Raw genomic sequence first — 14820 nt, forward strand, 5'->3', positions numbered from 1 at the left:
AACACGGAGTTTAAGGGTCAGTAGTAAATAATGCAGAATTTGGATGTCAGTAGTATTACAATTTGCTGGGGTCAACAGAACACATAGTTCAAGGGTTAGGCATTATGTAATACACAAAGCAGGGGTTAGTAGTAACACAAAATCCAAAGGTCAGTAGTATGTAATACACAGTGCAGGGGTCAATAGTATGTAACACAGAGGTCAGTAATAAGTAAAACAGGGTGCAAGGATCAGTAGTAAGTAACACAGAGGTCAGTAATAAGTAACACAGGGTGCAAGGATCAGTAGTAAGTAAAACAGAGGTCAGTAGTAAGTAACACAAGGTGCAAGGATCAGTAGTAAGTAAAACAGAGGTCAGTAATAAGTAACACATGGTGCAAGGATCAGTATTAAGTAACACAGAGGTCAGTAATAAGTAACACAAGGTGCAAGGATCAGTAGTAAGTAAAACAGAGGTCAGTAGTAAGTAACACAAGGTGCAAGGATCAGTAGTAAGTAAAACAGAGGTCAGTAGTAAGTAACACAGGGTGCAAGGATCAGTAATAAGTAAAACAGAGGTCAGTAATAAGTAACACAGAGTGCAAGGATCAGTAGTAAGTAAAACAGAGGTCAGTAATAAGTAACACAAGGTGCAAGGATCAGTAGTAAGTAAAACAGAGGTCAGTAGTAAGTAACGCAAGGTGCAAGGATCAGTAATAAGTAAAACAGAGGTCAGTAATAAGTAACACAGAGTGCAAGGATCAGTAGTAAGTAAAACCGAGGTCAGTAATAAGTAACACAGGGTGCAAGGATCAGTAGTAAGTAACACAGAGGTCAGTAGTAAGTAACACAGGGTGCAAGGATCAGTAGTAAGTAAAACAGAGGTCAGTAGTAAGTAACACAGGGTGCAAGGATCAGTAGTAAGTAAAACAAAGGTCAGTAATAAGTAACACAGGGTGCAAGGATCAGTAGTAAGTAACACAGAGGTCAGTAGTAAGTAACACAGGGTGCAAGGATCAGTAGTAAGTAACACAGAGGTCAGTAGTAAGTAACACAGGGTGCAAGGATCAGTAGTAAGTAAAACAGAGGTCAGTAGTAAGTAACACAGGGTGCAAGGATCAGTAGTAAGTAACAGAGACTTCAGAGGTTAGTGGTAGATAACACACAGTGCAGAGGTCAGAAGTGACAAACACACATCTACTCCACCAACCAAAATACCCCTCTTCCAGAAAAAATATCTCATCTCTAAGCTAAAATCTCCTACAATCCCCACCCACCTCCCTTTGTAAATCCCACTCACCAGATCTCATATGCAGAGGAGCCCAGCAGAGTAAGGTAAGTCCCCCCCCCCCCCCACCCCACAGGTAACCCCCACAGCTCTACATAGGACATGCCAAAGCCAAGGAGGAGCCTAGGACTCAGCCTATGCCTATTGCTGTTCTGATTTGATGTTAGAGGAACTGGCGGCATAGAAGGGTTGTTATCTACCTATTACATGGCCATGATCAATGGGTGGATTATAATTGTCTGGTTGCTGACCCTCATTGTAAGTGCTCCTCCAGGGAATGAGAAGCATGTCACCATATTCTCTGGGAACCATGGATACGTTTAAAGCCTGTATCAATAATAAATAATAAAGGTCATTTTTTTTTTTTACAAGGTTAATGATTCTAACTAATTAGATCAGACTTTAAACTTTGCCATCTGCTGGCCGTTAATCAGTACTGCAGCTCATGGCACTGTTGTGAACACCCAACCTCATTAGTGGGCTTTAAAGTGAGGGAAAAGCTTCAGTCCTGTACGTGATTAACAGGCTTTTGTCTATTTGACTGTTTATTAAACTATGGCTCTTATGAATGCCTTTTGTTTTGTGTGATTGTTTTAAGTTTGTAGGCAGAAACCAGAGCAAACAAAAGGAAAAACATACAAACTTCCCGTAGTTGGAGACAACAGAACCCAGGGTCCCAGTGCTTCAAAGGGAGAATGCTAACCACTTAGCCACCATCTTCTCTTCCAATCACAACACTGACACATCCAGACAACTGCCTGCATTGCTTTACTGTCACACAGAAAAAGGGAAAGCCAGAGGAAAATAAAGCAGTTTATTGGAACATTGCTGGCAGTAAGAATCTCAGAACGATTGTTCTCATTCCAGTCTTCACAGTCGATTGTCATTCCCGCGTCAGGATAATGCACTCACTTGTCTCCTGTCTCTTCTTCTTGGAGTTTCTTCACTTCCTGTCTGACTAAATGTCCCCGGATTGCGGCTTGGATCACAGTGGCAGCCTGGTCCCGACCCAGTCCCTCGTCCTCCTAAACAGCAATTACATGACATACAATGAACATTTATACACTTGTAAATGAGCAAATCTTATGTTTGTCTCAGTACAGGTTTCTTTATAAAGTCTTAAAATGCTCCTCTCCTGTACTGAAGTAATTTATTCTGATTTCTGAGAAGTTCACAGTGTGCATTAGAAGCTGCAGTAAGTAAGATACAGCCTGCCTCATTTTCTGTTTGGAGGACTTCCAGCATCCTCTTGTTCTTTCCTCCCCAGGCTGACTGTCCACAGCCTCCCTTTTCAATCATGAAGACTCAACACCACATGTGGGCATTACAGTATCTCATAAAAGTGAGTACACCCCTCACATTTTTGTAAATATTTTATTTCACCTTTTCATGTGACAACAATGAATAAATGACACTTTGCTACAATGTAAAGTAGTGAGTGTACAGCTTGTATAACAGTGTAAATTTGCTGTCCCCTCAAAATAACTCAACACACAGCCATTAATGTCTAAACCACTGGCAACAAAAGTGAGTACACCCCTAATTGGACCCAATTAGCCATTTTCCCTCCCCGGTGTCATGTGACTCGTTAGTGTTGCAAGGTCTCAGGTGTGAATGGGGAGCAGGTGTGTTAAATTTAGTGTTATCGCTCTCACTCTCTCATACTGGTCACTGGAGGTTCAACATTTCACCTCATGGCAAAGTACTCTCTGAGGATCTGAAAAAATAATTGTTGCTCCACATAAAGATGGCCTAGGCTATAAGAAAATTGGCAAGACCCTGAAACTGAGCTGCAGCACGGTGGCCAAGACCATACAGCAGTTTAACAGGACAGGTTGCACTCAGAACAGGCCTCGCCATGGTCGACCAAAGAAGTTGAGTGCACATGCTCAGTGTCATATTCAAAGATTGTCTTTGGGAAATAGAGGCATGAGTGCTGCCAGCATTGGTGTGAGGATGAAGGGGTGGGGGGTCAGCCTGTCAGTGCTCAGACCATACGCCGCACACTGCATCACATTGGTCTGCATGGCTGTCGTCCCAGAAGGAAGCCTCTTCTGAAGGTGATGCACAAGAAAGCCCGCAGTTTGCTGAAGACAAGTAGACTAAGGACATGGATTACTAGAACCATGTCCTGTGGTCTGATGAGACCAAGATAAAGCTATTTGGTTCAGATGGTGTCCAGCGTGTGTGGCAGCAACCAGGTGAGGAGTACAAAGATAAGTGTGTCTTGTCGACAGTCAAGCATGGTGGTGGGAGTGTCATGGTCTGGGGCTGCATGAGAGCTGCCGGCACTGGGGAGCTACAGTTCAATGAGGGAACCATGAATGCCAACATGTACTGTGACATAATGAAGCAGAGCATGATCCCCTCCCTTCAGAGACTGGGCCGCAGGGCAGTATTCCAACATGATAACGACCCTCAAACACACCTCCAAGATGACCACTGCCTTGCTAAAGAAGCTGAGGGTAAAGGTGGTGGACTGGCCAAGCATGTCTCCAGACCTAAACCGTATTGAGCATCTGAGGGGTATCCTCAAATAGAAGGGGCAGGAGCGCAAAGTCTCTAACATCCACCAGCTCTGTGATGTTGTCATGGAGGAGTGGAAGAGGACTCCAGTGGCAACCAGTGAAGCTCTGGTGAACTCCATGCCCAAGAGGGTTAAGGCGGTGCTGGAAAATAATGGTGGCCACACAAAATATTGACACTTTGGGCCCAATTTGGACATTTTCACTTAGGGGTGTACTCACTTTTGTTGCCAGCGGTTTAGACATTAATGGCTGTGTGTTGAGTTATTTTGAGGGGACAGAAAAATGTACACTGTTATACAAGCTGTACACTCACTACTTTACATTGCAGCAAAGTGTAATTTCTTCAGTGTTGTCACATGAAAAGATAGAATAAAATATTTACTAAAATGTAAGGGTGTACTCACTTTTGTGAGATACTGTATATATCCATATCTAAAGCTTACTGATTACATTAATAAACCGTGAATTTGAAAACAAGTTTCCCGTTTACATTATTTTTTAAGCACTGTTGTGGGTTTTGTTCATGTAATAAGACGCAGTTTGTAATGCATATCACCATCCTCAGGTTGGGACCTTTAGCTGACAGCACATCAAAACTATTTGGAAGCGCTTGGTGCATTCTCAGGGGAAGCAATGTTATAGGTTTTTTGGGTTGCCATCCCTCTATATTGCACTTCATGTTTTTTTTTTTTTTGGCACGGTGCAACACTGCCATGTACAGTGGATATAAAACGTCTACACACCCCTGTTAAAATGTCAGGTTTCTGTGATGTAAAAAAATTAGAAAAAGGTAAATCCTTTCAGAACTTTTTCCACCTTTAATGTGACCTATTAACTGTCAAATTCAGTTGAACAACAAACTGAAATCTTTTAGGTGGAGGGAAGTAAAAAAAAAAAACCTAAAATATTATGGTTGCATAAGTGTGCACACCCTTAAACTAATACGTTGTTGAAGCACCTTTTGATTTTATTACAGCACTCAGTTTTTTTGGGTATGAGTCTATCAGCATGGCACATCTTAACTTGGTAATATTTGCCCATCTTCTTCACAAAAACACTCCAAATCTGTCAGATTGTGAGGGCATCTCCTGTGCACAGCCCTCTTCAGATCACCCCACAGATTTTCAATCGGATTCAGGTCTGGGCTCTGGCTGGGCCATTCCAAAACTTTTATCTTCTTCTTGTGAAGCCATTCCTTTGTTGATCTGGATGTATGCTTTGGGTCGTTGTCATGCTGAAAGATGAAGTTCCTCTTCATGTTCAGCTTTCCTGAATGTTTGGTGCCAATATTGACTGGTATTTGGAACCATTTATAATTCCCTCTACTGTGACTAAGGCCTCTGTTCCAGCTGAAGAAAAACAGCCCAAAAGCAGGATGCTGCCACCACCATGCTTCACGGTGGATATGATGTTCTTTTGGTGATGTGCAGTGTTGTTTTTGCGCCAAATATATCTTTTGGAATTATGGCAAAAAAGCTCAACCTTGGTTTCATCAGACCATAACACATTTACCCACATGCTTTTGGGAGACTTCAGACGTGTTCTTGCTAAATTTATCTGGGCTTGGATGTTTTTCTTCATAAGAAAAGGCTTCCATCTTGCCACTCTCCCCCATAGGCCAAACATATGAAGAATACAGGAGTACTTGCCAGATATTCCTGCAGCTCCTTTAATGTTGCTGTAGGCCTCTTGGTAGCCTCCCTGACCAGTTTTCTTCTCGTCTTTCCACCAATTTATGAGGGACGTCCAGTTCTTGGTGATGTCACTATTGTGTCATATTTTCTCCTCTTGATGATGAACTATACTATCTTCACTGTGTTCCATGATATATCTCAGGGGTCTTGAAACTACGGCCCTCCAGTTGCTCAGGAACTATAATTCCCATCATGCCTAGTCATGTCTGTGAATGTCAGAGTTTTACAATGCCTCATGGGATGTGTAGTTCCGTAACAGCTGGAGGGCCGTAGTTTGAGGATCTCTGATATATCTAATGCCTTGGAAATTCTTTTGTACCCTTCCCCTGACTGATACCTTTTAACAATGAGATCCTTCTGATGCTTTGGAAACTCTCTGCGGACCATGGCTTTTGGTGTAGGATGTAAGAAAATGTCAGGAAAGACCTACTAGAACAGCTGAACTTTATTTGGGGTTAATCAGAGGCACTTTAAATGTTGGCAGGTGTGTACTGACTCCTATTTAACAAGAGTTTGAGTGTGATTGCTTAATTCTGAATACAGCTACATTCCCAGTTATAAGAGGGTGTGCACACTTATGCAACCACATTATTTTAGTTTGTTTTTCAATGTTTGTTTATAGGTCACATTAAAGGTGGAAAAAGTTCCAAAATTATTTTTTTTGTCTCATTTTTTTATATCACAGAAACCTGACATTTTAACAGGGGTGTGTAGACTTTTTATATCCATTGTATACTGTCACAGAACTTAATTGTGGTTGTGCATTTCAGGGCTGGAATAAAACATGTAAAATCTATTATATTTTGCCACCAGTGGAGACAAGACCTCTGATGAAGCTTCAGTAATGTTCCTAGGATACCCATAGCACTCAGTCAGACTCCATCTGTCATCTTTGTACAATAACTGAAAATTGTGTGCCATCACCTGATTGATTGTCTAGGGCAGTGATGGCGAACCTTGGCACCCCAGATGTTTTGGAACTACATTTCCCATGATGCTCAACTACACTGCAGAGTGCATGAGTATCATGGGAAATGTAGTTCCAAAACATCTGGGGTGCCAAGGTTTTCAATCACTGCTCTAGGATAACCCAGACACTTTGCTTTCTGCCGGTTTATATACTGATTCTATGTAGTACATTATATGGAGTCCCTAGAAGGCTTACAGATCCTGTTATATATTTTATTTCTACACAAAGTAGGGCACAGCAAAAGGGACATTGTCTATATTTACCTATCCTAATTATTTTAATTGTCCTTGCAGTTTCATTGGTGGCCTTCCAGGGCACATACTGTACACTGACACGGTAACCGCAAAATCTACATTTTTATTAACAATCAAATATTGTTTTGATTGGCACTCACTCTGACAATGCACCTCCTCGCTAGATAATGGCGGAGGATCCTTCGAGAATGCACTTCATCTCAACGCAGGAAGGATCAGAAGCTGGGACCAAGTATTTTTTTTTTTGGTGATGCTTTGTCTATAGAAGACTTTTTAACCCTCCGCTGAGCTCCTGCCAGCCAAATAGGAGGATTTTAATGCTAGAGGCGTTTCCTGGGCTTCTTGACCAAGTGATCACTGTGATTTGCCGTCAAAGTGATTATGTGAGCAGAGCCCATTCTGCTGGCTCCAGATCATTGCTTTGTGACTGGGAGCTGTCGGTGACAGCGTTGTCACAATGCTGGGGGTTTTAATATTAAGGGTGGCACAGAATAAGAACTACCTCCATGCTGCCACATAAATGCCTACAGGTATTTATTTACCATTTGTGTAGGGGAGCAGGGGGCTGACAAAAAAGCCATGGAAAAAAAGTCATTTAATTTGCCATGGAAAGCCCACTTTAATAGAAAGTGACAAAAAATGTTTTAAGAATGTTGTCTCCCTGTATAGTTTGTAATAATATAACGGGGGCAGCCGTATTTGATCAATACATATGCAGGCTCTGCTTCCTACATTTAAGAGAGGAATTATCTGTACTGTTAGATACACAGAAAACCAGTACAGAGAGTGTCTACAATTCATTATATGGAACACAATCATGAAAAAATGGAACAGCAATGTTTTAACATCTAGCTATCGGGGAATGCTGGGTTCAGTAGTCCCCGAAAAAAAAAACGCAAAAAGCCACAGGTCACGTAAGTGAGACTTGTCAAAAAAATGAATGTAATATTCAGAACCTGTGCGTATGAAATCACGTTTGGTTATTTTAGCTAAAATCATGCATATTTTATTGTGAGCTGTTCAGCACTTATCATTAAACTGCAATGAGATTAGAGAAGGCTGACTGGTTAGAAGATTCATAAAATCCATTAAGATAAGTGAGAGAGTTCACACTCACAGAGGCTTGCCATGGAGCAGAGCGTGGCTACACAAACTTTAAGAAGGCTTAATTCCACAGTGTGGGATCCCAGGGGCTAATTTAGGAGATTAGAAAGGCCCCCGGGGTGAATATCACATCGCTGGCTGCCATAAGTTTCTACTGAATACAAGTTGGATTGTTGGCTTAAAGTGAATCTGTCACTTTTCCAATTCAGGACAAAAAGACAGGTTCTCTTGATATTCCAACCTCCCCCTTCTGCTGATAGATAGGCCTTTATTTACACTAGCACTCCCTCTAATTCAGATCCTTAGGCCCCTTTCACACTTGGAGTCCGTCAGTGGACTCCGTTTTTCTCAGCGGGGGATCGATCCGCCGATCCCCCGCTGAGCAGGCGGTTGGCAGCTCTGTCTCTGCGCTGTGTGCGGATATGGCGCTGTCAGGTCCCTGCTCTTCTCTATGGGGGAATCGGATGAGAACGGACCGCCTGTCCGTTTCCATCAGATCCGATTCGCCAGACAGATGGAAAATAGGGTTTCCATCCGTCCGGATTTGACGGACAGGATCGTATCGGATGTCAGCGATCATGTCTCCGTTGACATCCGATTCCCCATAGAGATGCATGGGGCATCCATTCAGACCTGCCTGAAAAACTGACAGGCGCATCTGAACGGTCCGCAAGTGTGAAAGGGGCTTTAATGCACAGAATTCATTTTTTTTCAATTCAGCTAAACTGAACACACCTGAATGCAGGTAAATGTTCAGTGTGAATGGCACCATAACAAATGTTGAGAGACTCCTGTGCTCTCCTGTGCTCCCAGCGACATTGGTGACTCCCCTGTGACTGCTGTGTCTCCAGTGACCCCTGCGCCTCCGGTGATCCATATTTCTCCAGTGACTCCTGTGCCTCCAGTGGCACTGAAGACTCCTGTGTCAGGGTGCCAGGAAACCAGACCACACAGGGATGCAGGAGTGTTTCCATTGACCGATGGGACTCCTGTGACCCCTGTGTCTTCAGTAACCCATGTTTCTCCAGTAAGTCCTCTGACTCATGTGTGCTTCTGTGCCTCCAGCAACGCTGGTGACTCCTGCGTTTCCAATAACCTCAGTGACCCCTGTGTCTCCAGTGACCCATGTTTCTCCAGTAAGTCCTGTGACTCATGTGTGCTTCTGTGCCTCCAGCAATGCTGGTGACTCCTGCGTTTCCAATAACCTCGGTGACCCCTGTGTCTCCAGCGACCCATGCTTTTCCAGTGACTCCTGTGTGCTCCTGTACCTCCAGCAACCTCTGGACTCTCCTGTGAATCCTGCAACACTATTGATTATTGTGTCTTCAGTGACCCCTGTGACTCCTGTGTCTTCAGCGTCTCCTGGAATGTCTTTGCACTGTGTAAAGCCCAGTGACCCTAGAGCATCCTTCATCCTGCAGAGACCCCAAAGCATCCTATTCCACATGAGCATCCCAAGTCATCCGAACATACTGTGTCATCCTGTGGCTCTAGTATGCCCTGAGAGCATTGTGACACCTGTCTCTGGTACACTCCTGTATTTACTGGACTGTCTCTCTCTGTGAATACAGACCCCTGCCTGTGGAAACTCCCTTCTTTTGTCTACCCAAAAAGGAAAGGCTGGGGCCATGCCTTCAAAAGGTATGTTCCAGTAAGTTGGAGAACTGGGTGGATAATGAACATTGGTGAAGGCAAGAAGCACCGTGAAAGACTGGTCCAAACAGAACTGTGTACAGGCAAACTACAGGTGGCCATAGATCGATCGAAATTTGTCTGGTCCCTGCTAAACTGGTGGAATTTCAAACTATCGATGGCTACTCCTGCTAGAGAGTAGTCGCACTGGCGATCAGTTTCTCTCACTCGGGAATGTTGGCTGCAGCACTGATCAGTGTATTCTAACAGAGGAGTTTTGCTGTCAGAATAGAGTAGCGCAGTAGGAAGGAATCTTTTCTCCACCTTGAAATCACCTCAATCTATCTATGAAGAGATCCTGTCACCATTTTAGGTAAAAGATACGAGGTGAAAGCAACTTCAAAGCAAACACTAGCCTAGAATGCTTCCTAAGAAGTGTCTTTCACCTCTGAGATTTTATGATTCTTCTACAAGCAGCAGTAGCATAGTGAGAGTAGGGTAGCAGCTACCGGTAGCCTGGAAGTCAGTTTCAAGAATGTGCTGATTCCCTGTTTGATTAATAGTACAGATTACTGTTGTTACGGCATTTAAAGATATTTTTTACAATTGGGGCTTCCAACCTTGTGGTAACAGTTTGGGGAAGGCCCTTCATTGTTCCAGCTTGACTGTGTGTTTGCCCCTGTACAAAGCCAGCTCCATAAAGACATGGCTTGACCAGCTGAGCAGGAATTCAAGATCTGACCTTAACGCTACTGAACACTTTTAGGATGAATTGGAACACTGAACGTGAGCCTGGTCTTCTCACCCAACATCAGTACCTACTTTCGCAAATGGGCAGCACACATTTTCATGGACACAATCCAAGTGGAGGACCCTGCCAGAAGAGTGACGGCTGTTATAGCCATAAAAACAGTGGAAAACTCCAAATTACAGGAGAAGTATGGCCAAAGCTCTTTTGGCCATACTTCTCCTGTAGGCCACACCACTCCTGCCCCTGCACAGTTCAGCACTCTAGTGAGCACTGGAGGGGCAGAGCAGAGAGTGCTCAAAGTGGACCTGAGAAATAAGTGATCAGCGGTCTTTGATCGCTCAGTTCCCGATGTAGAGGTGGCAGGGGACAGATTCAGCATCGGATTGAGGTGAGGATGATTGTTTTTTTTTAATACCTCACTTCTCTTTTATTGGCCATGGTTCTGTAATGGAATGTCCAGCAAGCCGATAAAGGTGAGAGGGTCAGGTGTCCACAAACTTTTAGGCAATATTATACTTCCTATTTCACTACTTTTGGTAACTAATCACAAAAGTGTCACTGTCACAGTGAATCAAAAAAGATAAGCGTCAATTTTTAAAAGTCACTGGGCAGGATATATGATTCATCTGCCCTTATTGCCCTGTACCCTTGAATATAAACAGCGACAGTAGCAGGTTTTGCCCTTTTCCAAGCTTATGTGGACATACCTTGTGTACAACTTCCTCAGATAGCTGGGTGGATGATGAGACATCTTGTAGTTGTATCTTATGTTCCGCCTCCTCTAATGGGACATCTTGTTCTATCCTATGTTCCTCCTCCTCTGATGGGACCTCTTGTGCCTGAAATTGCGGTTCCTCCTCTGACGGGACATCTTGAGGCTGTGCCCCAAATTCTTCCTTTGATGGTACCCCTTGAGCCTGAAATTTGTGTTCCTCCTCTGATGGGGCATCGTGTTGCTCTAGCTTGTGTTCTTCCTCTGATGGGACATCTCGTTGCTCTATCTTCTGTTCCTCCTCTGATGGGACATCTCGTTGCTCTATCTTCTGTTCCTCCTCTGATGGGACATCTCGTTGCTCTATCTTCTGTTCCTCCTCTGATGGGACATCTCGTTGCTCTATCTTGTGTTCTTCCTCTGATGGGACATCTCGTTGCTCTATGTTGTGTTCCTCCTCTGATGGGACACCTTGTTGCTCTATCTTGTGTTCCTCCTCTGATGGGACACCTTGTTGCTCTATCTTGTGTTCCTCCTCTGATGGGACACCTTGTTGCTCTATCTTGTGTTCCTCCTCTGATGGGACACCTTGTTGCTCTATCTTGTGTTCCTCCTCTGATGGGACACCTTGTTGCTCTATCTTCTGTTCCTCCTCTGATGGGACATCTCGTTGCTCTATTTTGTGTTCCTCCTCTGATGGGACATTTTGTTGCTCTAAACTGTGTTCCTCCTCAGATGGGACATCTTGTTGCTCTACCCTGTGTTCCTCCTCAAATGGGATCTCTTGAGGCTGTGGCTCATGTTCCTCCTCCAATTGGACATCTAGTGGCTGTGCAAATTCCATAGAGCTGTCCATAACCTTTGGACTTTCTCTAAAACTGCTGACACCTTCAGAACGTGGAGTGAATATATTCTCCTCTGCATGCTGGAATCAAGACAGAAACCATTACTTTATCATTTATAGATTTAAAGCCCTAGTTTAGACAAAAAATAATCATTTTATGAATAGAGCAGGGGAGGGTTGGACCCACTATCAGGTTTTATCGCAATGTCTTCTCCGGAAAAATTTTACCTCAATTCTTTTCCTAGTGACCACACAGAAAGTGAGGGGGGGATCTCCTCAATGATTACGCAGACAATGATAAAAAAAAACCCGAAAGAGGCTGTAACCCTTACTTATACTACCTAATACAGAAATACTATTCTGCATTTCCTAAAAGATATTTCAGCAAAATACTTAACTTTTCTGTTTAGACAGACTTCAGCACAATACAACACCATGCTAATTTTTGTATATACATAGCTCCCAACTGTCCCTGATTTCGAGGGACTGTCCCTGATTTGGAACAAAGTCCTCTGTAGCTCTTTCCTCCTCATTTGTCCCTCATTTTGGCTCTGATCTATCAATTTTATCCTTCATAACAGTGTTTCCCAATGCTAAAAGTTCTAAATTGCTGCATTTCTAAATTGCAAAAGTCAGTATAAATGAATAGTAGTGGTAAAAAAAAAACCGAAAAAAAAACAAAAAAACATTTGTGGGTTTAACCACTTTACCTCTGGCCACTGTGCCTCTACTGCGGCACAGTGGCTCGTTATCGTCCAGCGACGTAGACCTACGGCGCTGGACTCCTCCCGCTGTAGGCGGCGCTCGCGCGCCGCCAGAGGCGCGCTCCCGCTGTTTTCATTCACAGCGGGAGTCGGGCCAGGGGAGGAGCGACGGCGATCGCCGCCGCTCTTCCCCGATCGTTGTGGAATCTAGTTTGGATCTCCTAAGAGACAGGGAGTGACAGATCGGAGTGTTCAGCATAGCTGAACATCCGATCTGTCCCTGACTCACTCAGTCACCTCCCCCCACACATGTCAGTAAGCACCAGGCATACATTAACCCCTCCCTCTCCAATAAAATTAACCCTTTCCCTGCCAGTGTCATTTTTACAGTAACAGTGCATATATATAGCACTGATTACTGCAGTAATGTCACTGGTACCCCCAAAAGTGTCAAAAATGTCAGTCAAGGGTCCGATCTGTCCACCGCAATGTCGCAGTCCCGCAAAAAAAATTGCAGATCACCGCCATTACTCGTTAAAAAAAAAAACACCAAAAATGACAGAAATCTTTCCCTTAGTTAGTAAACGCAATAACTTTTGAGCAAACCAATCAAAATACGCTTATTGTGATTTTTTTACCAAACATAGGTAGCAGAAAACAAATTGGCCAAAAATTTAAAAAAAATTAGATTTTTACATATTTTTGGGGAGGAATTTCATATAAAAAAATGTTAAAAATATTGTTATTTCTTCAAAATAAACGCTCTTTTTTTGTTTATAGCGCAAAAAGTAAAAATCGCACAGGTGATCAAATACCACCAAAAGAAAGCTCTGTTTGTGGGAAAAAAAGGACGTAAATTTAATTTGGGTACGGCGTCGCACGACCGCGCAATTGTCAGTTAAAGTCGCACAGCGCCGAATCGCAAAAAGTGGCCTGGACGTAAGACAGCAAAATCCTCCGGTGGTAAAGTGGTTAACTAATAATTTTTTTGTATAATTCTTCTTAAAGGGGGCGTGGCAGGGGTGTGTCCTATGTCTACATACTTTTGATTATAGATGTTCCTCGTTCCCATCACAAAAAGTTGGAAGGTATGTATATATGTTTTCTGGTGTCATGCAGCCAGAGACACTCCACGTTCAGAAGAAAGTGAAGCTCCTCTGACTGTATTATTGCACAGTGGGCAAATCTTGGGCAGAACATTCGTGTTAAGGAAGAATACATTGCTGAGGTGTAAAAAGGCAAATGCAAATATTTTTAAATGTTTTGCACTATATATATTTATGGATTAGCCCCCGTTCACATGCAGGCGACGCTACCTCGCACCGCGACCTCCGAGGTCGCAGTGCGAGCAGCGCGCCGCGACCTCGGAGCGGCCGCCACGGACTTCATAGCATTGAAGTCTATGGCGGTCGCCTCCTGGTCGCCCCAAAGAAGCTCCGGACCCTTTTTCTAAGTCGGAGCGACTTGTGTCGCTCCTATTAGAACGGGTCCGCAGCTTCCCTATGGGAGGCGACCTACGGCGACCTGTGAGGCGACCAGGTCGCCTCACAGGTCGCCTCAGTGTGAACGGGGGCTTACACTGATGTTTTTACATGCCATTTTCAATATTTGTACATTTTTATCCCCAATCAAAATAATCTAACGTGATCCCCTCATAAAGGTCCTTGTTCAAGCTCTTCATGTTATAGGATGACAATGCTCTGTCACTGTCTCCTAATTGTGGCCTGTCTTCTTGGCTTCTGAGGCAGACAAGCGGATATTTCAAAGCATATTACATAGGCATGGTCCACTGTTGTCACCATCAGGAAACCAACCCTGAGAAATGCCATACAGCTAATGCTGGAAAGGATGTAGATAGGAAATGCCAACAAAAAAGCTGCAGAGAATCAGCAACACTGAAATGCCACAGAGAGGAAAAAATGAGGAAAACAAAGGTTTATTTTAAAAATGGGAGCAGTTTATGAATCACAGGGATTTAGCTGACTAAATGTCATTCAGTTAGGACTTACAGTAAAATGGGACTCTACCTAAGAATGGTAAAACATTCCCATAGACCAGTGTTTCTCATCCTTTTTTCAGTCAAGGTACCCTTTAAAATTGTCTCAAGACACCCTATATTAAAATGTGAAAAACTATTCCAATAGTTTTACATAATGCAGCAACATCCACACATGTAGGCTACCCAATATTAGAGGTGATTTATTTTTCCAAAGCAAATATGATTCTGCACACTGGTACTAACTAGTATTCTAATGTTTCTTTTCTCCCTCAATTTCTCTCCATCAGTCAGCTAATGTCACCCCAGTTCTGAGGGAGAGAAACAGAGGAGGGTAAAGCAAGGATGCTGTGCAGGCAACAGA

The 14820-nt window shown here is 43.5% G+C and overlaps 1 protein-coding gene across 1 annotated transcript in view; it reads right to left on the reverse strand.

Annotated features, from left to right (window-relative positions):
- Positions 1-14820, reverse strand: part of SPA17 (sperm autoantigenic protein 17) — a 142317-nt gene that overhangs the window by 95172 nt on the left and 32325 nt on the right. Inside the window, exons 4-6 of the mRNA XM_082273539.1 lie at positions 11304-11837; positions 10908-11162; positions 2180-2292 (exon numbers count right to left, since the gene is read on the reverse strand). Coding sequence (XP_082129665.1) covers positions 2180-2292; positions 10908-11162; positions 11304-11837 — 902 coding nt within the window. The remainder of the gene's footprint in view (positions 1-2179; positions 2293-10907; positions 11163-11303; positions 11838-14820) is intronic.

This window comes from Pelophylax lessonae, assembly GCF_965119305.1.
Source record: "Pelophylax lessonae genome assembly, chromosome: 12".
Classification (NCBI taxonomy): Eukaryota; Metazoa; Chordata; class Amphibia; order Anura; family Ranidae; genus Pelophylax; species Pelophylax lessonae.